Consider the following 27,198-nt stretch of genomic DNA (forward strand, 5'->3'; position numbering starts at 1 on the left):
TGTGTGCGTGACCCGGTTTCGATTCCCGCTCACGGCCAACACCAGTGACGATTATCCGAATTGGTCCTGTGCCTCACCTAGGTCGACTCAGCCTAAAATGAGTACCTGGTGCGGTGTGTAAACACGTTGCCACTAGGGAGACAAAGGCGGCTGGACGTGGTGTTGGCCACCCACCCTATCGTGTGCTGTGCCGGCCTTCATGGGTGCTACTCGCTAACAGCACTTGCCCCAACAGTAGGATTTGTTGAGCAGGCTTGACCACTTTATGCCAACCAGAAGCTGGAAACCGGTCCAGATTAAAATTTACTTAAACAAATGCCGCTGTCTAACGTGAGCCCGGAAGCCAATGGACTACAATTATATTTTTTATGTGTTGGGGGATTAAAAATGATGAGATGGGTTTAATTATTTATTACCCAGAATCTCTTTCAGATTATTTCACACATCACGTGCCGTTCTGCACACTTAAGGGCGCGGGAAATCCAAGGGTATTAATGACGCCCGCTGCCAGGGTCTTCTTCCATATCTGGGCCAGAGTTCAGTACGATTGTGTAGTGGAGCTACCACAGATCGGCCTGCCTTGGCTGGCACAGTCCCAGTGGCTTCAAACAGGTCCGTGTTGATTTTAATAAAATTGGGAGGTTTGTTCAGAATCGGTTCAGATATTACATGGCAGTGATGTGAGCCTAAATGGGGAATTCAACATAGATTTCCGGATTCGTAGTGAGCTAACCACAGCGTTACCGCTACACCCCAAATGAGGAATAACCTTGTGACATTATTCTCGTATTTGTTTACCCAGGGGAGTTTTCAAGATGATATCATAAAGATGCGTTTTTTGGGAGATAATTGTATCTCTACTTGTCAAATGCGGACAATTCAAGGCCACGTTGCAACCTACTTGATGTACTGCTTTCACGCTGCCATAACGATGTTCCTGCCAGTATCTCGCGGATAGTAATCATTTAGTTCAGTGTTCTTCAGTGCGGGCCACTCACGGCCCTTGGTGGCCTTTAGTGCGGCCTCTGACACGCGGCCCCCGACGATACACAGAGAGTGAAAACAACCCCCATCACCATCATCGTCGTCGTGCTGGTGTCAAACCCCAACAATGGTTTAAAATGTGTGGCGGCCCTCACACTGACGATGACGGAGAAAGTGACGCCCCCCCTCCCCATATCTAAAAATGAGTGAAGAACACTGATTTTAGTGTAGATCGTGCCAATGATTTACCCATGACAGTCTCACCGACCAGGGTCGTGCAATCGGAATGTTCGGGCAATTCCACGATCGGCTGCTTGGCCTCTCGCGTGCGGAGTGAACCAGAGACAAGCCAGCACGTGCGCTAGGGAGAGATTGGTGGGGAGGGGAGTCAGTTGACACTCATCACTGGTCACCTCCTGGACCAACACGTCGCGGCCTCGGGCCCACCGTCGCTTTCGCTTCCCGAGAAGACGACGCGATCGGGCGCGTGCAGGGTGACTTGGCGGTCGTAGGCTGTGATGTCAATGTGATTTTAAAAAAAAAATAAACATGAACTAAATGTTTTATTTTATTTTACCAGGTAAGGCCCACTGAAGCTATATAGTTATTTTTTCAGAAGCGACCTGGTCACAAATGATAGCCCAGCGAAGTGGCTTATCACGTGGACATTTATAGCAGCCAGATACTCTAAACTCGTGTTGATTTTAAATGTGGAGGGAAAACCCGGGGAAAAATCCACGCGGCCACAGAGAGAGAGACACCGCAAACTCCAAATATATAGCAGGCGTCAGGATCGGGATAGAACCACGACCTCCTGCCTACCAGGCGAGGTAGTTGACATCTCCTAGCCACCTTCTAACTCACCCCCTCCCTTCCTCCCCCTCCCGCCCGCCCGCCACCAACCCCCACGTTCCACACTCACGAGGAATCCGATGGGCTATAAAGCTCTTTTCACAGATGCCCAGAGTCAGGGCCCAAGATACCCGGCCAGATTGAACTCCACAGCGAGCGGGCAGCCTCCGCTGTGCTCACCACGCACGCGACTCCTCCAGCTATTCACAAACGCCTGCTTGATGACGGTCTTCGCCGCCGCTGCTGCCTTTCAGAATCCAATCAAGCCAACAACAGCTGTGACGCTTAATGCTCGGGCACGCACGGGCCCGTAACACGGGTATAACAGTGCATCGATTTTCAGATGATATGGGTTGATAATTGTTTTTTTACCCTTTTATCTGGCAACAAAACTGACACCTTTTTTACGAGGAGTCATGTTTGCATAGAGCACAATACCTGCAGTCATAATGCAAACAAAAAACATAACTCTGATAATCTATGCACTGTCCTATTTATTATCAATTATCAGTTACATTATCAGAGTTATGTTTTTTGTTTGCATTATGACTGCAGGTATTGTGGTCTATGCAAACATGACTCCTCGTAAAAAAAAGGTGTCAGTTTTGCTGCCAGATAAAAGGGTAAAAAAACAATTATCATATTTTTTTACTGGCAAATGAGGTACCAATGATGCTATGGGTTATTGAGCTCGAGGTGCTGCCTGCCACAGGACCGACACTTGCCCAAAGCGCGCGTTGCAGTTAGCGGGTTCACGTTTTCTTTCGTAAGATTCGATACAAAGAGCTGCGAATTTAAATGATGTATATAAAATCTGTACGCATATTTTCCACGTGCTGAAATAAAGAAACTTGTCTTTGTACACAACGATGCCAACGTCATCCGATAATTTGACTGCCAAAAATACATGTAGTTAGTTGAGGCATTTACCCGATATTCATGAAGACACATTTACGATGCACGTGACGGCTTGGGCAGTCCCTCATTCACAAGTGGATTCACCATGGCCGATGAAAATTATGATGATTAAACGGTATATAACTATTAACCACCCATTCTCGCTCCACCGCTTTCCCATAGTAGCAGAGCCAATAACGCTGGCACTACAATAACTCATATTGGCGCATCTGTTCACAATAACTTTAGGCGTTCTACGTTGCAGGCAGGGAACACATATTTGAGAGGTTTAAATGCAATCTGGTCATTGAGTCATCGCCTGCCAAAAAGTCTAGCAAATGGTTTAAGACCGAAACTGGAGGATTTCTCCACAACTCTGGCTGCCGCCTGATGAGGCTGGTTGTAATTACTGGCGAAACGTCATGCTCGTATTGTCAATGCTGTGGGTTTACGCTCCAACACACAAGCGGTGTGCTGTACTAGTAGTGAATTTGGCACGTTTTGTGTACGTGATAAACCTTGCTAATCGGCTGTGTCGGGTGGTGGCGGGTTTAACGACACGTTTTATCTTCTTGGTTATTTCGGTAAAGTCACGTAGAAGACCTGTTCTTCACGTGAGGACGGCTGCTGATTGCGTTGTGGCCGAAACGTCGTGAGAATTATTTTATCATGTTTTATTTTTATTATTTTATTATTTCCCTTCTACGTGACTTTACCGAAAGAACCAAGAAGATGAATCCCTGCAGTCACGAAAGCTTTAAATCGAAAAATAATAATATTATATTATATTATTATTTCAATATATTACTGTATTATGTTATTATATAAATCTAAAATTTTTATTTTTTTATTATATTATTTTATTATATTATTTTATTATGTTTTATTTGTATTATTTTATTATTTCCATTCTACGTGACTTTACCGAAAGAACCAAGAAGATGAATCCCTGCAGTCACGAAAGCTTTAAATCGAAGGCCGCACTTGGCTGACTGGCTGCTGCTGCTGCTCTCAGAACCTCGTGGTTCGAATTCCGTTGACGTGCAGGAGGTGACAAGCACACGTTGAATGCATTCTCTTAAGTGGGGTATCATCATTATTATTATTTAGCAACTGACAAAACCCAGGGGATGTATAATGTCTTGGAAAGAATGAAGGAGGGTCCAAACCCGAGCAAGCAGTGAAAACGACTTCATTTGACCAGGTAAGTCCCCAACTTAGCTACGTAGTTCTTTTTTTTCAGGAGCGACTTGGCCATCACAAACGATAGCCCAACGAAGTGGCTTACCGCGTGGACATTTATTGCAGCTCAAACACTCCACGAAACGCGTGACGTTGATTCTAAATAGTCGTGGCGCAGGAAAAAGAAAGAAACCCCCACGCTCTGCCCGCAGCACACGAACCGTGACCACAAGGAGATGATTGGCCAGCCGCTTCGTAACTCTGACACAGGTGGCAAACAAAGACAAAGTTCCCCCGTGTAGCCTGTGCCAGACTGTTGGGGCAAGTGCTGTTAGCGAGCAGCAGCTAGGAAGGCCGGGCACAGGTGGCACACGCAGCGTGGCGATGCTGTGGCGACTCCCCTCGGAACCCGTTCTGAAACTTGAGTCTGGTTTTTAACATTCACCCAGTCATGGGCTACGATGCACATCCCGCTATTAATAGAGGCACGCGGACAGCCGCCCTCGTCTCAATCCACTGCTTGATGAGGGCCACCCCACGGCCTCCAGGGCATGGACTACGAGGTGGTGGGGGGGGGGGTGACCATACTTCACCACGCTGGGGAGTATGGGTTGGAGAAGATTAGGCGTAACGACACGGGAGCATAGAAGAACAGAACAACGGATTCATCTTCTTGGTTCTTTCGGTAAAGTCACGTGACTTTACCGAAAGAACCAAGGAGATGAATCCCTGCAGTCACGAAAGCTTTAAATAGAACAATGGATTTTGCTGCACTGCACTCTGCCTCCCACAACGTGGCACCACGCAGCCTATAACACCTATCATGCACTGCGGTCGCCCATTCAAAAGCGCTATCCAGCCGCAGGACTGCTTAGCTTCTGAGGTCTTAACGAGATCGGGGCGCAAAAAACCCCGTTGTTGTCCTGTACTTCTGTGCTCTCGCATCTATACCGCTCACCTTCACCAACCAGCACAGTGTGGTCAACTAACCCCCACGCCCCACACGGCGTGGGGAGGCCCTCATCCAGCCGTGGATTTGACAATGGGGTTCCACGTGGACATTTACAAACATGCCCGTGGCATACAGGGCGCGACATAAATTAACTGGCATCATTAGACGTGAGTAAGACGCGGTGTGGCGGTGTCAAATACTAGAAATTTGAAATGGATTTTGAATCGGGGAAAAAAATGCCCTAAGGCTGACATCATTGCTTTCTGGAATTAAACTTCAACTGCTTAAATGTCACCAGCAAAAAAAAGATTATCCACTGCGGTCGAAATATCCCCTTTCCTGAAACGTGAATCCGATGCGGTGTTTTTTTAAAAACCAGTGGTGAGGGTTTCAGTTCACAACTTACGTGACCTGGACTGGTAGTCGTCACAGGAACGAAGCGTTGCTGTGACTACACATACAAGACAAAGATCCCCCGTATAGCCTTAACGGACTGTTGGGGCAAGTGCTGTTAGCGAGCACCTATGAAAGCAAAAACGGTACACGAGGGGGGGTGGGGTGGCCAGCACCACGCCCGGTCGCTTTTGTCTCCCTAGTGGCGATGTTTACACACCACACCAGGTACTCATTTGGGGCTGAGTCGACCTAGAGGAGGCCCAGGACCGGTTCACTGGTGTTGCCTGTGAGCAGGAATCGAACTTGGGTAGTCGGGTTCATAGCGCAGCGTGCCAACCGCTACACTACCGCTCCCCACTGACTACACACACACTCACACAGCCGATGACTTCGCTGAACAAAACCACATTGGTGCTGGAAAAAGCGGCACACAATTTTCATAAATTACTCATCGTTGACAAATGTTCAGAGGTTGGGCTATGATGCAGGCAGGAAGTGGCTTGGCATTGGAATGTCACAGGGTCTTGAACATCCCTCAATGTCGTCTACCCTTCAACCAGGACACCCACGGAAGAGCCGAACAACTCATTGTGGCGAGATGTTAACACCCTCGCCTGGTGTTCAGGAGGTCGTGGGTTTGAGCCCTCCCCTGTCGCTTGTATATTTGGAGTTTGCGTCTCTCTCTCCCCGTGGTTGCGTGGATTTTTCTCCGGTTCCTCCGGGTTTTCCCTCCATATGCGTTTAGTATTTGGCTGCTACAAATTTCCGCGCGATAAGCCACTCTGTTGAGCTATCATTTGTGGCCAGGTCGCTTCTAAACAAAATAGCCATATAGCTTCAGTGGGCTTTACCAGGTAAATCTACGTGCGGTTCTCAATGAGATTAGATGTTTGCTCGGGAAAAGCAACTGTAAATTCAAAAGTCGGGTTTAGAAATCATCATGCTCAAACGTTATCCACTCACCTCCTGTTTAAGGCCTCCCCCACACCATTACCATCACTCACGGGCCTCCTGCACATGAACTGGTCTCATCACTCCATCTATGCGGTGGTGACTCCTTCGGTTGCCTTTCCATCACCAGCTTGTCCGTATGCCGTCATCCCTTCCAGACGTGACCCAATGCCGCTGACTTTCCTTAAGTCAATGTATCTATCACCGAATTGAAATCTTTACCTTACCCATAGGCTGCTCATTCTCTCGCCCATGTTTCTGCCCCACATCGTAGCAGGTAATGTGTACCGAATGAAAACGTTTTTTTTTCCTTAAGTCATGGCGGCATGTTGCTTTTCATTATCCCATTCGGATTTCCATTAAAGGGCGTCAGCCTCCAAAGGATGCCCTGGGGACCGCTGGCGATGCGTTACGGCCCCTGGGGGTTCATTGTTATCTGGTGTTGGGGCCCCGTTGCTCGATTCCAGGCCGTGACGAGGTGCTGCCCCCCCCTCCTCTACCTCCCTCACGGCTCCCTGCCATGACTCAACCCACTCTCAGGCATTTATTTTTGGCAGCGTTTCGAGATGCGATTGCATTTAGGCGCAAGAAACATTCAAATTGTTGCTGGTGGCTGTTGGTGAAAGGCTTGGGTTGAGGACTGCATCCGTTTCCACCCAAATGTCATTGTATATCAACTCATACCGGAAATCTCATCCTCCAATTTCAGTCACGAGTACGTCATTCCACTTAACCTGGATTTTACATTTTAGATACGAGCCGACACCAGTTCACAGGTCCACTCTTACCAAATATGCCGCAGGGTCTTTAACGTCTCCGCCTTGCAGTTTATGGCAAATTTTGCCAAATGTTTACACACATTTTAAGCTGACCAAGGAATCATGATTGTTGACTTTGTGCGTGCACGAGGCTGTTCAAACACTCAGGACATCTCGCAGGGCACGCGTAGCTAACACTGCAGCCCATGAGGTGCGACTCGAAGCAAAACAATTGCCACCTCAATGACGAGCACAGGACAAGGTCCCGCATACACAAACTAACAAAAGACAAATATCACACGTATAGGAGCAAGCGATGTTAGCGAGTTGCACCTCTGAAGGCCGGCATGGCACATAAGGGGGTTGGTGGCCTGCGCCATGCCCGGCTGCCTTTGTCTCCCTAGTTGGCGATGTTTACACATCACACCAGGTACTCATTTGAGGCTGAGTCGACCCAGGGGAGGCCCAGGACCGGTTCAGATAATCATAACTGGTGTTGGCCGTGAGCGGGAATCAAACTCGGTCGCCGGGTTTAGGCACAGCGCGCTAACCACTGTACTAAACTGTGAACACACACACACACATTTGTGCATTGTTTTCAAATACTAACACCACGTGGATCGATTTGAATCTAAAAGCTAAGTTTATTTTGCTCTGCGCTGGAGCTTATGGTTAAACGTTTCCAACACAAAGATGCGGTAACAATGGAACAATTTTATTGATCTGATATAATAAATATTATTTTCAAAAACATAACCTGTTCTCTTATCATTAGAATATTCACGCTTTCGGTTTTTAAATGTAATTACACTCAACGTAGCTTAATGTCACTCCTTTACAGCATGTAAAAATTACGTCAAGTGATGGAAGCAAACATCCTTACATAAAAAAAGCAGGCATGTTTTCGGTCGTTCCCTCAGCGGCAACAATGTGCATTGAAAGTGTCCCACGTTGACTGAACGATTAGACAATGAACATCTTGGAGGCGAATCGAAGAGACTAGAATCACCCCTTGCGAGGCGATCGAATTCCACGGTTCATAATTGCATTTTAAAATAGTTTCTCCCGTGTTTTTAACACTCACGATCATCGTGTTTCCGTGAGATAGTAAGCAGCACATTGTTGCAAAAGCATTGTCGTGTGCAGAGCACCATTCTCATAAAGGCCCCATCAACATTAGGTTAGAATCACATGATCGCTAAAAGAACTTACATTGTTTAAAGAGGGGAATTTATTTTTGGTGTTGCTCAGAAAATAATCAATAAACCGGGTAGCAACTAAACCCTAAAAAGCTGCTTAAATCTAATATTCAAGTAAAATCGTGTTATGACGACAGATATGGCTGAAAAGGTAGTTAGAAAATCTACTTTTATCTGCAATGTTTTGTTTTACACAATGAAACAACTGAGTGAAAGGCAAACTGTCATGAACACATGATGTTTAACGACCCCAAATAGTCGGGTGTTTACACAACGGTTATTCTGTAGCCCTGCTGGACGGAAAAAACCCACCGAGTGAGCACTTGGCGATGACAACACACATATGCAATGGGTAGGTTGTTGTTGTTATTACAACACAAAAACAAAGTTGTTACAGTGCGAAAATTACGCAAGGTACCCAAAAGAAAATTTGCCTTCACCGAAATTATTCTCATTGGGAGTCGTTATAACGGGATTTTACTGCATTCATCACAATGCCCGCATTTATCAGAATCCGGCGGACGCAACGCAAACGTACGGTACACTGTCGACGATTCCCAAATTTCGTCCCTTTATGCCCGAGCAGCATCACGGGGCAGCATCTCCCTGCCACCCCAAGCCAACAAACAAGGTGCCAACGACGTTGCCCCCAGAGGAGCACGTGGTCCCCCGCCCGTGCCTCGTTCACGACAGCATTCATTTCAACAGCTGACAAGGGGGGGGGGGGGGGGGGGCCCGTCGTTCGCGGCGGTTCAAGCCATCGACTCGAACGCTGCGAGGAACCTTCAACGCAGTATAACACTGGCTGGTCCGAGCGATAATAACTTATAAAGATCACACCGCTGCTTGTCGACACCGTTAAACAATGAGAACATCTTGAAGTGGCGGCGGCGGGGGGCGGGGGGGGGCGGGCAAAATGCACTGTACAGCGACTTGAAATGGAACACGCGTGTTGTCTAATTGGCCGTCAAAAAAAACGCCAAGTGTGGAACCCAATCGAGTGCACTGCTTGCGATGACATTTTTCTATTTTGTTTGAACCGCGAGACCAAGAGACAGCGAGTGGGAGAGCCCAAAAGCCCCTGCGCATGCAAAAAACGTGTCGCGGTCACGTCCACGCGGGACCGTGGCAGCGGTGCAGTGCAGGTGAAGGTTTTTTTTATTTGTATAAAATAAAAAAACACCTCCCGCGCCTTCTCAGACGACGTCCGCTCGCTTGTCCCGCATCTTGCTGCGCGCCTTCGTGCGCGCCTTGAACGTCGCGGAGTTGAACATGTGCTGGCGGGGGGGAGGGAGGCGGGGTGAGCGGTAGGGAAAAGGGGAAAATGAATTGCCATTAAAACCCACGCTCGCGCTGGAATAAATCCTTTATTTATAACAAAAGTGACAAGCCATTGAGTCTTGAAATCGCTTTTTCAACAGAGGGAGTCTAAGAGTGGGTTTTTTTTTATGGTACCCTTATGTAAATTATTTATATGAACAACCACTAACCAACCACCACCCACGTGTCGAGCGGAAGTTTTGGCTCAAATTAACCCACAGCTCAGGACAGGGGGAGGGCGCTTTGCAAGTATTCGGCTAAGGGCAATCCCTTATATGCTGGCAATACTCTGGACTGTGACCATAAATGGGCGTGCACAGTGTGCAAGCCAGATGCAACGGTCGGATTGGGGTGCTTTCGCAAATCTCTGCTCCCCTCTGTGCGGCGCTGGAAGAGAGCGCGCAAACTCACGCGCTCGAAGCGAGAGATTTTCGTGGTCTTCAACATCGACGGGTCCAGCAGCAGAGGAGGACCCAGCTCAAAGATGTCCCGCAGCAGTTCATTCTCCTGGACAAAAATTGACGTATTTAACAAGGCTCGGCAAAAAAAAAAAAAACACACGACACGTGACAATTTTTATTAAATTCCTTCACGACGGTTTTGGCTTGTAATTGAACTACAGAGGACGATCGTTTTTCGGTGGTCGATGGCGTGCGTTGTACGCCCCCCCACACACATGCACAGCAATTGAGAGCCGTTCGTGAAGACCTGGGAACCAGTCACCCAGCCCTCATGATAGCCTTGTTTAAAAGGCACTTTCCTTCATGTAACAATTGTACAACAGGGCGGGAGTGAGCGAACTTATAAAGTAGCACTCATTGCACACAATTTCTTGCCACAAATGAACCACAATAGCGCTGGCTGATCTTGTCATGAAGCATAAACCATGACATTAGCTCCGGTCATCCTCACAGCAGCTTTTGGCTAGTCATCGAACAAAGGCAGTCACCGCATCGCACGCTTTGCGATGCCCTTCTGCGGCCGTCTGGAACGCTCTTCCTTCCGTTATTACGAAGCCACCGGAGCTGTTCACTTTTAAATGTATATTGAAAACTCGTTTCTTTAGAACTGCTTGTTGTTGCGTTTAGTTAGTTGTTCTTCCCCCGTACCCCGCATTAGCACGGTTTGGCTGTGCGGGGTGCGAAAGAAGTTCAACGTGCATACACACGCACCTGGAGGTGCAGCCGGACCCCCGAGCCCAGCGCGTCCTTGAACGCGTCGTACGTGCGCTTCCTCAGCCAGCTGTCCACGTAGATGCACTCCGGCCCGAAGCGTATCGTCTCCGACGGCGCCTCGCCCTCCTGGGCAACGCAACAAATGGAAAGCCAACAACAAGAGGAGGCTTGCCAAGTGACCAACGGGGGAACGGCCCCTTGCTGGCTGACACGTGGGCGGCAGTGGCGCAGAGTGTGGAGACCAGTTTGGGAGTGTGGAGACTGTTGCACGTTCTACATTAACGATACAAACGCAAGCTACGGCAAAAGGGTCAGAACGAAAGACATTTTGCCTTCAGCAAGGGGAAGAATAAACGACAACAGGTTTTTTGTTTTGTTAATCCAATAAACCTTCTAAAGCATTTATCTTTGTTTCAGCGCGGGAGGCGGCAGGAAGCAAGCAGCAACTCGGCATGGCTTACTCTTCCACCAGCACTGCCAACAGACAAGGGTTGGCTGAAGGGCAACGAATGACCTTTTGATTCATCTTAAAAAAGTGCATTCATCCACAGCCATCGGGGGACGACGGCTGTGGCCCGAAGAGGCCCCTAACAGTAAACATCATGCACTCTGCCGGCTCGTGGCTTCATTGTACGACAAACGCTGCCCTAGTGCCCTCGCCCCGATCATTTTTCAGATTCCACAAAGGAGGTGGTGGGGGATGGGGGGGGGGAAGAAGTGGAGGGGGTGGTGGTGCATGGGTGGGCGAAAATGAATACGAATGTGCGGCAGTACAGCCATATTGCTTAACCTTTGTAAAGGACACTGGAAATGGAGCTGCCGAGCAGCGCTGGTGAACTCTGGTTACGCAAGCGGCTTGTCCCAGCGTGACTCTCGTCCACATTGACGCAATGCCCCCCCCCCCACCAATCCCCCACCCCCCCCCCCCTCACGGTACAGTGAAGCCGCCATGTATGTTTCACATGAGCACTCACAGCTAATCGGTGGAGTGCCGCCCATTATGTGCCGGGAGCGTACACAATCTCACGTTCTGCCACTGAATGATGTATAAAGGCGTCTCTCTTTCAATATACTGCTGGATGAAGGTCTCACGCCATGCTGGATACATCGGAGTTGTTTGGTCATACTTCACCACGCTGGTTAATGTGGGGGGGGGGGGTTGGTGAAGAGAGTAATATGTAGCTCTCCACCGATGTGTACTGTCGCTGGAAATGCAACTGTGGTAGCCGTGGCCGCACCCCGCAGAAAACACGTAAATCCGTTCATATGTTCACTTGTAAATCGGTCACACGTGGGGTGACCATAATCTCCTATTTACAGTCCTAAGCCAGTGGTGGAAATTCCATGTGGTTATGGTAGGGGCAAGTTAAATCGACAAGTTATGAATAGCTATTGTGAGTATTGTTTGACCAATTATCGGTTACGCGTTTTCAAAATTGTTTTTCCACACAATGATTGCCTGCGATATATTTATAGAAAATATATAGATATATATATAAATACGTATGATAATTAATCATTAACAATATAGTGATAACTTAACCAGCACTGGTCCATTCCTTCATCAACCCGTACTGACCAGCTTGGCCAAGTCTGGTCAAACAACCCCAATAACCGACGCAATCTGCCAAAGTTTTTCTCCAGCAGTGGCCTACCAAAGGGCTGTAAATTGATCAACAATGATGTCAGCCATGCCCAAGAACCCAACTCAGGTCACCGGGTTCATAGGGCAACGCGCTAACCACTGCGCCACCACTCCAACCCAAATCATTGTAAATGTCAAAACATCTGAACTCCGCAGAGATGAAGGGCTGAGTCAAGCATTGACCTGGACTTAAACCCGTAACCTTCTGTTTGCGAGACGCGTATCTTCTCTACTGTGCCATCAGATCACAAGAGTGCATGCACATAAACAAAATCCGCATTCCTATCGCCAGAGACTGAAAATATTTAAGACTGTAAAATGACAATGACATTAAACAAGTGGAATCAACATCCCATCGTCAACGATATTCTACTATCATGCATTCATTCCTTGCATCACAGGTCCATCCGAGCCATTTGCTTGGCTGTACCCACTGGAGTGGATGGATGGACCACTAGGTGGTGCTCAGGATACACAGAGACCAGGACAATATATGCCATTAAAGGTTAACCTTAACACAACCCATTTAAAAAAAAACCCACAAAACTACATTATCTAAAAGAGTAATGCATCAATCATAGCTGTCATGATACAGACTCGAACTCTGCTGTCAACATTTTGTTCTTTCCCACCTTTCGATGTATTCCAATTGCAGTAATATATAATTCAATGGCACGAGATAAAGAATCCATTCGGAGAGCCAGATTAATTCGGCACAGCTGAAACCCAAATTCGAACCCAGAATTCTCAGCGGTGCAGGCTCAGCGCTCCGACCGCTCCAGTCACCCGACCAGCAGCAGCTGCTGCAGTCGGCCAAGTTGAACGAACGCGCTTCGACTCGAGTTTATCATCCCAAAATAATGGTACCGCTTTGAAACACACACGCTCATACACGTTACAAGAGACGCGGTTGACATTTTTTGTTGCCCACCAGGTCAAGGGCACGCAGGACACGCAGCCAGTACCAGTGGCACGCGCAACCGCAATCCCCTTTAATCCACGGCACCGCATTCATCTTGAGAACGCGACGTACACACGCGCGTCTAGCCAACAGCAAGCAGGTACTCACTCCAGGAATGCCGGCTCCGACTGCACAGCCACTGTCCATTATTATAAGAGCCTGCTTATAATAAACCACGTTCCAGGGCACAGAGGCTGTCTATATTTAACAGCGGCACACTCACTCTCGCCCCCCCCCACCCCACACAGAGTCGCTGAACACCACTCGCATTACCACGAGATGCTCATTCCTACAGGGATGGACAGTGGGGCATGGTGAGGAGGGTGTGGGGGGGCATGGTGAGGAGGGTGTGGGGGGGCATGGTGAGGAGGGTGTGGGGGGCATGGTGGTGAGGAGGGTGTGGGGGGGTTCAACACAAACTACGATGCCAACCCTCATGCCAACTGGACTCGCCTTCTAGCCACTGATCATGGGGGCGGGGGTACAAAGCGGCCAACTGAGTGAGCAACCCAGCTAGCGAGCTTCAAGGCAAATATTTTATTTGCTTTCTTGTTTTCTTTTCGAGCGCATCAATAACAACGACCCTCTTGGCAAGAAGGCAATGGAAGAAGTGCGTGTGTGTGGTATTCGATTGCGCGCAAACAAAAGCTCCGAGAACAGACAGGGGCGGGCGGGTGGGCGCGTGTCAGGCCGGTCTGTCTCCAGGAAATAAAAAAAAATCCCACACCCCCCCGCCCGCACGCCCCCGAAAAAATGCGTGCAGTTTCTCTTTTACGTACGGGTCATATGGTGGTTGCAACAACTGTGCAATTCTGAGAAAAGCCTGTCTAGAACTAGACATCTCAAATGAAACAAACTATTGAAATGATGATATACGCGTAATCTTGAATAGCAAGGTGACATCAACCATCTGGTGCACATTATGCCCACATCCCACATCCTCACGATGACCCCCCCTCCTCTCAACTCGAGGCTGCTACGATTTTAGCTTTTTTATATTTAAGCTAAAATGATAGCAAGGCAACTCTATACTGGTTCCATTCTTATAATTCGGAAGCATTACTCAAGTACAGCCATCACTGCTCTGCTGCTGCTTTGTGAGATCACGCTTCGATCAGGCCCTGGGATATTTATAGCCGATGGCTATCACAAAGCTGTGTAACTAAACATGTGCAAGGATGGTGATGTCATCCCGGCATGCAAAGAATGCTGGGATTCCGGCTATGGTTTGCCATTGAAGGCAACTGTGCATTTTTAACACATTTCATGCTGGCTGCTGAATTTCCTCTTCAGCTATAAGTTACTTCAATTTGGTTTTGCTTAAAACAGCAAAATGGAAGAGGCCCTCATCTAGCAGTGATTGCCAAAAGGCTCCCTACGTCCGCGTCAACTTTTTTAAAATAAAAAAAACATCGTAATTGTGATCGTCATCCCACTTCTGAGCCAAGCGAGCACGGCCGATTCTGTTCACGGTTATGGGTGTTTTTTTCACCGAGCTACTTGCTGTGCCAAGCCGGAACAAAAACTATGATCTGCTGGCTTCACAGGAACATCTGAATCTGCCCGAGGGGGGGGGGTGGGGGGCAAACAGGGCCAGGGGACGGGGTGAAAGACGTGCTCATTGCACGTAACGTCAGCGGCACAGCTCTCGGTTCCCGCAGTCGAAAAACAACTCTCCGCCGAGCTGCGCCGAACCGGCTCGCCACAGCCCTGGGACGGCTCGGTCGCACGGCGCAAAAGATGCATCGGAGGGCACAAAAGATGCATCGGAGGGCACAAAATTCAAACCGTGCAGCAGCGTGAAAAAAACGACGACTCCAGCGTCCACAAATTCGGTTTGACGCGGTTTGACGCGGTTTAACGCGACGATGTAAAATTTTAAAAAACACGGCACCTCGACGGCTTTGAGGACGTCGCGGAAGATGGCGCGCTGCTTGCGGCGGTCGGTCTTGGCGCGGGATTTGTTGCCGTCGGTGGCCAGGTCCTTGAGTTTGTCGCACAGCTCCTCCACCCCCACGTACTGGAAGTCCTGCAGTGGTCCCGCGGGTCAGTGACCGCCCCCACCCCAAAAGCCGCGCATCATAGGGAGAAGGCACAAGAGAATAATAGAGTTATACATCAGGTACTTTGCACTTCACCCCGCCCCCCCAATTCACGACCCCGAGGAGGACGGTTGTAAGCAGATGTCACAAATGCCCTGCCGACACCCTGAGACTCGGTCTGCGTACGAACCGTCAACGGGAGGGGGGCTTTCTATTGGCTTTCTCGTCACACTCCAAGGGGGCCTTTATTTCACTTATTATGGGGACCAAATATTATGACGTGTTCAACATGATACTGAAAGCCATTTAGATATTTAAACTGATATTGCTCGATTAGTAAAAGCATAAAACCTTCAGGTTGTAGTTTTTGCAGGCATAAATTAACAAACAGTTGAGATTTATCTAGTTTTAAATAAAGATTGACAATATTTGCACTACATTCTTGCGCTTTTTAGCCATTCTGCATCAACATAAGCATTTATTAAATTTGTCAGTGACTCTCATAATTCTCCATCGCTATTACGATGATAAAACGTCAAGGAGAGTCGATTGGGACTATATTCCACCGGTGGGAGTGGACGTTGCGTGCGGTGCAAGCGTGCCGCCCGGCCACGGGTCGGCAACACAGAATAACGGAGACACTTTTTGTTCGAATTCAGTGAATAAAAAGGAACCCAATATTTCACGAGCCGCCATGCACGTGCATACGTGACGGTGGTCCTTAATAAATAACGTCTCAGAGCGGTCCCTGAAAGAGCCGCGTTGCAGGTTGCTGACCCCTGATATAGGGGGAATGTTTGACCATAATTGGGTGCCACTGTGGCGAGATGTTAACTACCTTGCCCGGGGTACAGGAGGTCGTGGGTTCGATCCCGACCGTGACGCCTGCTGTATATTTGGAGTTTGCATGTCTCTCTTCCCTGCGGTCACGTAGATTTGTCTCCGGGTCCTCCAGTTTTTTCCCTCCACGTTTAGAATCAACAATACGCGTTTAGAGTATTTGGCTGCTACTATAAATTTCCACGCGATAAGCCACTTCGTTGGGCTATCATTTGTGGCCAGGTCGCTTCTAAAAAAGAACTACACAACTCAGTGGGCCTTACGTTGTAAATAAAAAAGCTTAGTTTTAGCTTTTATACTTCACCTCACCACGTTGGTCAGTGTGGGTTGTCGAAGTGGGGGTGGTGCGGATATAAGGGGGGGGGGGGTGGTGGGCAGGACCAGCTCAGATATATTACTTCAGAGTAATTGCTCACCGCGTCCGCCTCGTGCGCCAGCTCGAACAGCAGGGCGATGGCCTCCCCGGCGGCGATGCGCATGTTCACGTTGTCGCTCGACAGCAGGGCCGGCAGCTTGGGCAAGTGGCTGCACACACGGCACACGACACCGGGAACTGCCCTTTTAGAAAACACGCGTAGAGTTTTACTATCAACGACGAGACCATTTTTTGCCGCCATCAAGATGATGAAAAAATAGGGTTGAACCTTTCCGGAACGGACAGCTATTGCAAGGCGTCAAAGTCTGTATTATACCGTAAATGCTTGTGGTAAAACATTGCAGCGAAATTTATTTGATTCCTGTATGTTGAAATTCTTTCGCACCGTACGTGGCCTACCGTGCTAATCGTAGGTGCAACTGATAAAGTATGCTTTAATAATGTTTGCATCGCCCTTGGAACTGATTGACCTACACCAGACTTGTATGATTGCCAGAAAGGGAAAAGCCTATTCTTTTTGTATCATCTTGTAGTTTTATTGATGCTCTCAAGCATTTCCGGGGTTGTACCGCACGCCGTTCAGCGTCACGTCTGACGTTTCGCAACACATGCTGGGAGCTTCTTCAGTTTCCTGATGAGAAACATCAAGTCTCTAGCAATGAGACTCCATGAAGCCTCCAGCCGCGCAGAGTGAAATCTAGGACGTCACGCTGTACGACGTGCGGTAACTATCCGCAAACAGAGGGCGACACACCACTACCCTTAAAACCTACACATTCCATTGCTGTTTTGTTGCAGTGTTACATCATATACATATTTGAAGGTAGATTTTAGACAAAATGTGCACGTTTTCCCACTTTACAAAACATAGCTTTCATCACAAGAGACTTGTCATCTTGCCAAGCGCTCACCTGGTTTAATATCCCAAAATAAAAAGCTGTACCGTGTTTTTATTTATTGCATTTTCTAAACCGTTTTTATTCACCTATATTCATTTTCCCGATGGAATGAGGTCTCTGGGTTTGACCTTGATGAATTGGTCACAACCACCAGGTGAACATGTACAATAAACGTCGCTGTGATCCTCAATGCCAGCATATACTTTATCATCTCTGTTGGCGTCTCCCTCCGTCTCTGTCTCAACGTTATTCGTTTTGCCGTCATGTGACAATATTGCCTCAGTACTGTTATTTCTGCTCATCATTTCTGTGTTCAGGACAAGGACATTTGACCCAACCAAAAGTTAAGACAATTTGCTAAACACTCCTTGTTAAATCGACATCATGGGACCTCCTTTGCCATTGCCAAAATATGATGATAGGTTTTTCCCATTTTTTCTGGCAACAAAACAGGTGTTAAGATGTTAAAACACCAAACTGAAACCTTTTACAAGGAATCATGTCTGAATTAACCACAATGCTTGTGGTCAGAATGCAAACAAAAAAACACTCTGTGATAATATCTGTGGCATTGTCCTTGAAACTGATTGGTCCACACCAGAGACAGCTTTCTTTTGAGCCTCGTCTCAAACGGTGTTAGACCAGAGGACGCCAAAAGACACGCCTTTTGGCGTCCATATATTATCAGTGTTTTTTTGTTTGCATTCTGACCCCAAGCATTGTGGTTAATTCAGACATGATTCCTTGTAAAATGTTCCAGTTTGGTGTTTTAACGTCTTAACACCTGTTTTGTTGCCAGAAAAGAGGGGAAAAACCTATTATCACTCCTTGCTAAGGTTGCGCAATATACTAATGTGTGCGTTTAACTTGATATACATTTTACACCGAAACATTTTTTCCCGATTAAGTTGACGTGCATTTATTTTTTAAGCAACCGGACTTGAAACGTGACTTGAACATCGTCAAGTCAAATATAGGACAAGCAGCAGCAGCAACAAGGCCAGTTCCTTCATTCAACTATACCTGAAACCTCCCTGGCTTAATTACGACTCTACAATATTGCACCGAGGTTACAGCGAGAGTTGAGCCAGAACAAGGTTAGCAAGGCTTAAATATCCTTGTCCCCAGCACAAAACGCATCAACAATATACACAGAGCAGTCAAGCGGAACCTCCCGCCCATGTCATGTTACACAAGCGCGAGGTGCCGGCCAAAATCAATGCCGTTCGCGACGTCTGCCAACACAGCGGGGCATAGTGCGGCGACAAGTACGGAAAACGTACAGAACACAGCAGATCGCACGCTGGAAGCTGTGCATGATAGAGCACAACGGCCTCATCCGATAACGCTGCCACAGCGAACAGTGAAACGGCCACGGTGCAACACAAAAAAGCCCAATGCAGAAAACGAGGCCACAAAACAACAGCGAGGAAAGAGAAACCAATGAAAAACATTCGGCGGCAAAAACACTAATTACACAGTGGGAGTGGGGGGGAGAGGGGAGTGGAAATCCCAGCACAAAGCAACAACAGCACAAAAACAACACTCGTCAAAACATCACCCAACGGCGCCGGCTGGGTGGCTCGGGAGGGACAAAGCAGTGAGCTGGTCCTGGTGGGATTGTCTGGGTGTGGATCAAGGGGCGAGCTGGTCCCGGTAGGATTGTCTGGGTGTGGATCAAGGGGCGAGCTGGTCCTGGTGAGATTGTCTGGGTGTGGATCAAGGGGCGAGCTGGTCCCGGTGAGCTGGTCTGGGTGTGGATCTCGGGGTGAGCTGGTCCCGGTGAGATTGTCTGGGTGTGGATCAAGGGGCGAGCTGGTCCCGGTGAGCTGGTCTAGGTGTGGATCTCGGGGTGAGCTGGTCCCGGTGAGATGGTCTGGGTGTGGAATCTAGGTGATTGGCCCATGACTAAATGAGTCTCAAGCACTGTGAGTCGCTGGTCTCTTACCCAGGCACCAGTGCCCGCACAATAACAAAAATCCCTCACCTTTATGTAAATGGTCATGCTATATTTATTTTTTCACTTAATTTGGCTTAAATTCCACTGCTGAGTCACACATTTGGTATTACTCCCAAGTACACAAAAGGTGTATGCCTAATGAAGGCCATTTATAGGTAGTTTGGTGACTTCATTTTCAGAGACCCCTCACCGAGTCAGTGAAGTTTCATATACAATCATGGAAACACACTGGAACAATTTTTGTTGTAAAAAAATTAATACCGTTCTCTACTGTGGACCAGAGGTCACTTAAAGGGGTCTCAGAGGTAACTCTGTAATATCCACTTCAAAGGGATGTTCTTGCTGGGGGTGGGAGGTGGTAGGGGGCAAGTGGTGTGATGGAACAATGGGGGGACAGTATGTATGTTGAACTTCTTTCGTACCGTACGTAGTCAACCGTGCTAATCGGAGGTGCGGGAGAAGGACAACAAACTAAACACAAAAACCAGTTCTAAACAAATGAGTTTTCAATCGAGATTTAAAATTCAGAGCTCCAGTGGCTTCCTCATATCGGGGTGGGGGGGGGCGGGTGGAGTGCGAGGGCAAGGTTACGACGTGGGGAGCAACGGCGCACCTGGCGATGATGTCGCGGGAGGCCGGGCAGATGGTGAGCAGCAGCGCCCAGCCGAGCAGTGCGGCGCAGCGCAGCGCCTGCAGCGCGGGGCTGGGGGCCGGCGCCGGCGAGCCCGCGCTAGGGTACGCCGCCGAGAACACCGCCTCCAGGCACTTCATGGTGGCCACCAGCTCCTGCGAACGGCACGCAACAATAATGAGCTTCAGCAGCAGCAACAGCAGCGGCAACAGCAGCGGCAACAGCAGCGGCAACTGAAGCGGCAACTGCAGCGGCAACTGCAGCGGCAACAGCAGCGGCAACAGCAGCGGCAACAGCAGCGGCAACTGCAGCGGCAACTGCAGCGGCAACAGCAGCGGGTGCCCACGGGCTGGTGGGGCCCTGGGCACCGGGCGATGCGGAAGAGGGTGGAGGAATTGGACAGGGGAAGGGTCCCATTCAATTGTTTTGGCACCAGGGCCCACGCTGATCGCGCTATGCTACCAAGTGCCAAGTCACCCACACGAGCACAGGCAGGTGCTAAACAGGTGACGAAATGTTTTCATGGCCCAGTGGGTGGGTATGGAATGCTTTTCTTCTCTGTGGTCCCAAGTCATGTGCGTGTCAGGTCCACCACTGATGGCCTCCCCCCCCCTCCCCCCCCCCATGCCTTGCAGACTGTGGTTGTTATGTGACCATTCAATGTCTGGTTAGCGAGGGTTGAAGGATGGCATCACAAACGTGGGAGCATAGAGGTAGAGTACAACACTTCCCTCTGCTGTCCACCATATATATCTCCGCAAGTGATAACTTTATGTGCCCGGTGGTTGCCTATCCAAGCGTTATCCAGGCTCACCCCTGCCGAGTTCCGAGATAGGATGAGATTGCGTGCATTCTGGGTGATTTGGTCATAGGCAATGGCCTATGACAATAGGTTGGGTAGTGGAAATTAAGCAATTAACTAACTCCACACAGGTAGTGAAGATTCAAATGACAAAGAGGCTCTTGTGTTTTTGTGTACGCACGTGTCCAAAGTGTTTCAGTTTCATGTATTAGGTATAGCCCTGTGAGCCATTCGGCTCTTGAATCGGGTGCAACCGCAACAAAACAAAAACATGAACAAAAAAACATCTCAAAATGACTATGCGCAAACAGAAAAATCCAGGAAAAAACTGCAGTCTTCCAGAAAAAAAGCACCGTACACCAACGGTGTGCAAAAATCCCAGTGACACATGGAGCGCCAGTTCCATAGAACACACAGAAGGATCTTAATCATCAGGCGTGTGCAGCATACGGATCGTGAGGATTGGGGGTTGGAAAAATCTGATCTACACGATTCCATCCCCGTGGCCAGAGGTGCCGTGCCCACATTTTCACTGCACCGACACAAAAAATCCAATAACCAATTTAATGCAACGTATCCATCTATTGTTCGGTGGACACAGGTGATTGTTTTTTTAGAATGAAGGAACCTGCCCGAAGATTCAGTATAGATAGAGTAATACCAAAAAAGACTATTTGCAGAAATCCCCTGGAAGGTGTTTTTTTTTTAACTCAGGCAGGCACATTTGATTAAAAGAGTCCCACATATGACTGTGTGGATTGGTTCTTTGAGCGCCTTTAAAAGAGTAAATGGATTCGCTTTTAAGAATTTTGCATGTTTTTTATTCTACAAATTCTTATCAAGCATCATTTTTTTTCATGGCATTATGAAGGAAAAAAAGCCTAAATACTCTTCATAATAAGGGTTTTTGGGCGAGATCGCGTAAGAACACTTTATACTTAGGCCATCTAACCCAAAAACCTCTATTATGAATAATATTGGTCGCGAAACCAAAATACTCTATGTTATACAAATAAATATTCAGTAACCAACCCCCACCTCCAAGAGATATTTTATAAACATGCGTTTAAGACTATTTGGCTGCTATAAATTTCCACATGATGATAAGCCACTTATCGTCGAGCTATCATCTGCGATAGCCAGGGCGCTTCTGTAATAGAACTAAACAGCTCAGTGGGCCTTACCTGGTTAGATAAAACAATTGTTGAGTTTCATTGTCACAAAATGTTTCACCAATTGCAGATTGCAATTCGCAAACTATTTTTACGTCCTCTATTTACCATCATCCCGTTAGTATCATTTCTCATTTTCTCCATCTTGTTGGTACATTCCTGCCCTCCCCGTTAGCCTAAACCAACATTAGCATTTAATTTGCACGAAATTTGCATACCCCATGAATAATTAATTATCGCGGCGTGATTTGTATTAATCATTGATGCATACTAAACACAGCATGGGGAGCCAACATTTGTCATGGTAAGACGATGCAATCACATGCAGAAATGTGTCCAAATGGAACGTCAATGAATAAAACCCGTGCCCAGACGCGCTTGCCTCTCCTGTTTCACCGCTCGTAAAGTGGCGACATTGCAACTCTGCTCTCTGATGTGATGGTTGCTGCTCCAGAGGTCACCCGGCACGCTTAAAAATCCAGCGCGTCGCCGTCACTAAAATCTTCACCCTTCCTAGACGAGTGAGCAATTGGGCGAGCGAGCAACCACGCCACGTGACGTGTGCCGAGAACGGCAAATTTGCATCGGCTTCAAGAGCATCATCACCAGAAGGAGCACTCGCAATTGTACCTCGGAAGGCTTCACTAGAAATTAGTGTGGCGAGCGACACACTTTCTTAAACCAATTTAAAGTGCCAAAGAATCTTTTTTTTTTTTAAAACAAGACTGTGACCCGATATGTAAAATTGAGTCAGCCTAGCATATATGGGACATATTTCCAGTTTGAAACTTCACAGACGAGGTTTTTGGGTGATGTGACATTTATTTAAAGTCACGAGGTTGGCAAGCACCAAACTTTCCAGTACCGAGTCACCGTAACAGTTTTATTTTTACACCCATTTATTTAACTCACTCTGTCTGTTGTTGTTGTCGTATCCTCAAATCTTGTAACTCAATTTTAACCCACTTCCCAATGTGCTATCGACTGCAAACTTGGTATACATATGTCATACTGAAGACAATACTATATTCTATCATAAAAAAAATCTATATTTTTAAACATTCTTTTTATATGTTATGTTTCGGCTTGGGTCTAATTGTCCATGCTTAACTGACGTTGGCTGTAATTGGCCATGATCCCTTACGTTATGGCAAACTTCGGGGCCACTTCCTGGAGTCGTGGAGTTCTTCCATTACTCGTACGGTACATTTCATTAAAGGGTGTTTTAACAAAAGTCTTTTTAAATATTACTTAATCTACCCATAATCCAAAGTGAATGGCATATGGTGGTGAACATGTGTTTTGTAACATTCAAGAAACCTGGCCAAGTTATCTGCTGTAAAGTGGGTTTAAACCAGAGTCAAATGGTGAATATATAAAGGGAAATGTCACCTTCTTTAAGAAACTGAATAAATAAGAAGCACATGCCAAATTTCAAAGGCTTTCAAAGTCATTCACGAATAATAGACATGAATAATAAGATCACATCGTGATAACCACGTGACTGCTGGGATATGACAACATAACATTTGCTGTTTGTATTAATAAATTCCCTGAAGAGTATCGAAATTAAATACCGACCTGTGAAAATTAGACTGAGGCTGTATCGATGAACCCCGTGAACTTCAGTCATTTATTTCTTCAACCATGCTGAGGCCACGGCTCTATCAGACTGATCATTGCATCTCATCCACACTCTCGTGTTCAACCACCACACTTGCAGGTCACCTCACACTCCTCTTTCCGCTTCATGCCTCGCACTGCTCAAATGTGGAATCCCTTCCTCCAATCATCCACCTTTCTGAAGCTCAAGAAATGCATTCACCCTTCAACCGTTACACCTTCAATGGTGCCGTCTTGTTGCTCATCGCTTGCCATTTTGGGACTCTGAGCCTGCAGTCGGCAATTGTTATTTACAAGCCGTTGCAACGTAATTCACCGAACACCAAAGTGAGCACCATGTTATCTTTGCCAACTGTGTTGCATAAAGCTTCGCTTCACCCAACTCGGACCAAACACAACAACGTCGAGCAACTATCCGGCCCTGCGCATGTTGTGGCTTGCAGCACCACTTGAACATTCAACTCACCTCCATTCCATCCGAAATGTAGCAGCACATGGCCAGAGCTGTAGCACACTGCAAAGAAGTGCAAATGTGTCATGTTAGACAGTGTGCGGATTTTTTTGTGTGTGAAGCAGGTAGAGGTTAACATGGACAAGCCAAGAAATGCACACTTCAAGTGTGAAGTTTTGTTTAAATTGCACAATACAGCTGACATCAGGATGCCAAAGTTTGGCCAACTAAAAAGCTGTTCATTAACAATAAGCACACGTATAAAAACAACAATTGAAATACCATACAACAAGTATTATATTCAACACATTTTCATACTTTTGTTGTATAGCAAAATAGAAAAAAGTTACACAAGATGTAAAATCAAATTTGTTTGTAGGTACCAACTTTAATGATTAGGCATGTAACGATAGTTTAATATTGACTCTTATGATCAGATGCATAAAATCATAGCTCCAGTGGCTTTCTAATATCGGCAACAGCATTCCTGACGGCCGCAGCAGTGCATTTGTAAGCGCGCGATGCACTGACCGTCTTTTTCGACGGCTAACCAAAAGGCCGCTGCAAGGACAACCGGAGTTCGCCTGACGGTTCATGCTCCTCAACAAGATCAGCACAAGTATTGTGGTTCACTTGCGGCAAGCACTTTCAATGGAAGAGCCGAGTGCCAGACAGCACCGGCTGACCGTGCCTTGTCGACACGACGGGAGGCGTGCAAGCCGAGCGCACTCACGCTCTGCCTGCTGTGTGCGCTCGCCGACGCGTTGACGAGGATGCTGGTGAGCACGGGCTGCAGGGTGCGGAAGCACTCCTCCCCCTCGCTGTTGGCCCCCAGCTGCACCACGAGCAGGGTGGCCACCACCGCCGCCAGCGCCTGCTCCTCGCCCTTCCCTGTCGGGGCGGCAAAGCGGCGAGTGCGGTGTCAGGAAAGAGGACCATGCGAGCGGTCAGCAAGCGGCATTGCTTTGCAGCCGTGCTGCTGCAGCACTGCAGTAATGACAAAAAACAACAACGCATTTCCCTTCTACGTGACTTGACCGAAAGAATCAGGAATATGAATCCATGCAGTCACGAAAGCTTTAAATCGAAATGTGAAGTTTTGTTTAAATTGCACAATACAGCTGACATCAGGATGCCCACGTTTGGCCAACTAAAAAGCTGTTCATTAACAATAAGCACATATATAAAAACAACAATTGAAATACCATACAACAAGTATTATATTCAGCACATTTTCATACTTATGCTGTATAGACAAAAAACAACAACGCAATGGAGCAGGTGGCGGTTTGTTGTCTCTTGGGGTGGCATTTTTTTAACTGGCAGAATGTGGTCCGTAATGGCCTCTCAATGTGGCCTGCCGAGACAAAGAGATGCAGATTAGTGAGTGAGATGAGAGAGATAAGCGACAGCTGATAAGATAGCTGTAGATGAGAGATAACTGATAATCAAAAAGAGAGATACGGACAGACCTAGAGAAAAGAGGTACACACATTAGTGGTGACATGTACAGCAATCATGTCGCAACGTTTGTGCCCGCGACGCTTGCCCGGAATATAGAATGCAATAGCCCTGTTTAAATTCCCCCTCGCATTATACTCGACGATGAGTCACGATTGCCTCTCGTCAGCTCCCTTCAGGGTACTCAGATCATGAGTAACCGATTTATGCTGAAGCTTGCTTACGCACTCTGCGACTCTTAGCCAAACAGCTTAATGCAGAAGAAGTGTACGTTTGGGGCTTGGGTTGACGGGAATGTCAGTCCATTAACAAGAAACCATTTGTATGATACAGGGTGACTCAACTATATATATACCCCAATGATTTCTAATGATCCTATTACTGCTCAACAGGTGGCTGAACAGAGTGAAAGCGGTGGCTCCTTATGTTAAGAGCATTACAAGATTTCAGTATATTGATATTGGTGGGAGACATGTCTAGGCTTTGAAATAAATTGTAATAATTATACGCCCGTTACATTCGTGGGGAAATTATAAATGGATCTTCTTGTACTTACGAGCCCACTTGCAACACCATCAGGGACGTCAGCTTCGGCAACATTTTAAATTTCTATTTAGCTCACCTCCGGGAAGCCTATCAATTCAGAAACCGACTTAAAAAGAAAAAGTATATAATAGGTTTTACGTGGCGAGCAACGGTCCTTCATCACAGCACACAGAGAGGCTTCACCTCTGTGGCCTCTCTATGTGGTGTGAGGAATCAATGTCTGAAATGTCGCCTGTTATATACTCTCCTTTTCAGGGAAGTGTTATTGATGAACGCATTACGGTTTCGCCATTCCTGCTCGTGCACCAGCGCCAACGCGGTACCACCAAACAATGATTTGTCCGATCGGCAGTGCGAGGAGAGAGAAAGTTTTGCGCGGGACAAACGCTCACCTTTTTTCAGGCATCGCTCCAACGAGTCGGTGAGCGTCACCCTCCGCTCCGTGAGAAAGTCGTAGAGGTTCTTCCTCGACAGGGCAGAGCGCAGGCCTTCCAGCGCAGCCAGGCGGATCTTCACGCTTCGTGACAAGGTTATCGGGTTAGACTATACCAGTGGTCGGCAAACTCCGGCTACGGAGCCGCATGCGGCTCTTAAACGACCGCTTCGTGACTCGTTATTTAGTATGGACCACCATTCACCACACAATGCATTGCGGCTCTTGAAATATTGAGCTGTTTAACTGAATTAGATAAAAATGGCCCTTCTTGTTATTTTGGTTGCCGACTCCTGGACTACACGGTGCGTGATAAAGGAGCGGCCCTGCAACTGCTTGCTCATGCCACTGCCAATGGAAGGGCCTCTACCGCTAGCACGGTTGGCCACGTACGGTGCAAAAAAAAGTTCAACATATATACATAGATTGAGAGCCACATTTTGACCTACTCTTCCACGTTGGCCAGACATCTAGGAAGAGGTGGAATTATCGACACTTTACCTCACTACACACGACCTACTGATCCACTATGGTGGACCCATGTATACTGCTGGATGGATAGGGGTGGGAGAATTTAAGAAATGTGTCCATTGCGTCTATGGCTGTGCGTGTTAGCTGTTTCAATAGCCTAATATCAGAGTAAATAACAAAACCATAAAATACAATATTTAAATTGCTATTGCAGTAAAT

The 27,198-nt window shown here is 47.5% G+C and overlaps 1 protein-coding gene across 1 annotated transcript in view; it reads right to left on the minus strand.

Annotated features, from left to right (window-relative positions):
* Positions 1-7,671: 7,671 nt before the first annotated feature.
* Positions 7,672-27,198, minus strand: part of LOC144943751 (interferon-related developmental regulator 1-like) — a 28,266-nt gene continuing 8,739 nt past the window's right edge. The window contains exons 4-12 of the mRNA XM_078871545.1: positions 26,468-26,592; positions 24,802-24,959; positions 24,084-24,131; positions 20,003-20,175; positions 16,571-16,679; positions 15,167-15,301; positions 10,664-10,792; positions 9,903-9,998; positions 7,672-9,448 (exon numbers count right to left, since the gene is read on the minus strand). Of these exons, the coding sequence (XP_078727671.1) occupies positions 9,368-9,448; positions 9,903-9,998; positions 10,664-10,792; positions 15,167-15,301; positions 16,571-16,679; positions 20,003-20,175; positions 24,084-24,131; positions 24,802-24,959; positions 26,468-26,592 (1,054 nt within the window). The 3' untranslated portion in view covers positions 7,672-9,367. The remainder of the gene's footprint in view (positions 9,449-9,902; positions 9,999-10,663; positions 10,793-15,166; positions 15,302-16,570; positions 16,680-20,002; positions 20,176-24,083; positions 24,132-24,801; positions 24,960-26,467; positions 26,593-27,198) is intronic.

Source organism: Lampetra fluviatilis, chromosome 32 (genome assembly GCF_964198595.1).
Source record: "Lampetra fluviatilis chromosome 32, kcLamFluv1.1, whole genome shotgun sequence".
Taxonomy (NCBI): domain Eukaryota; kingdom Metazoa; phylum Chordata; class Hyperoartia; order Petromyzontiformes; family Petromyzontidae; genus Lampetra; species Lampetra fluviatilis.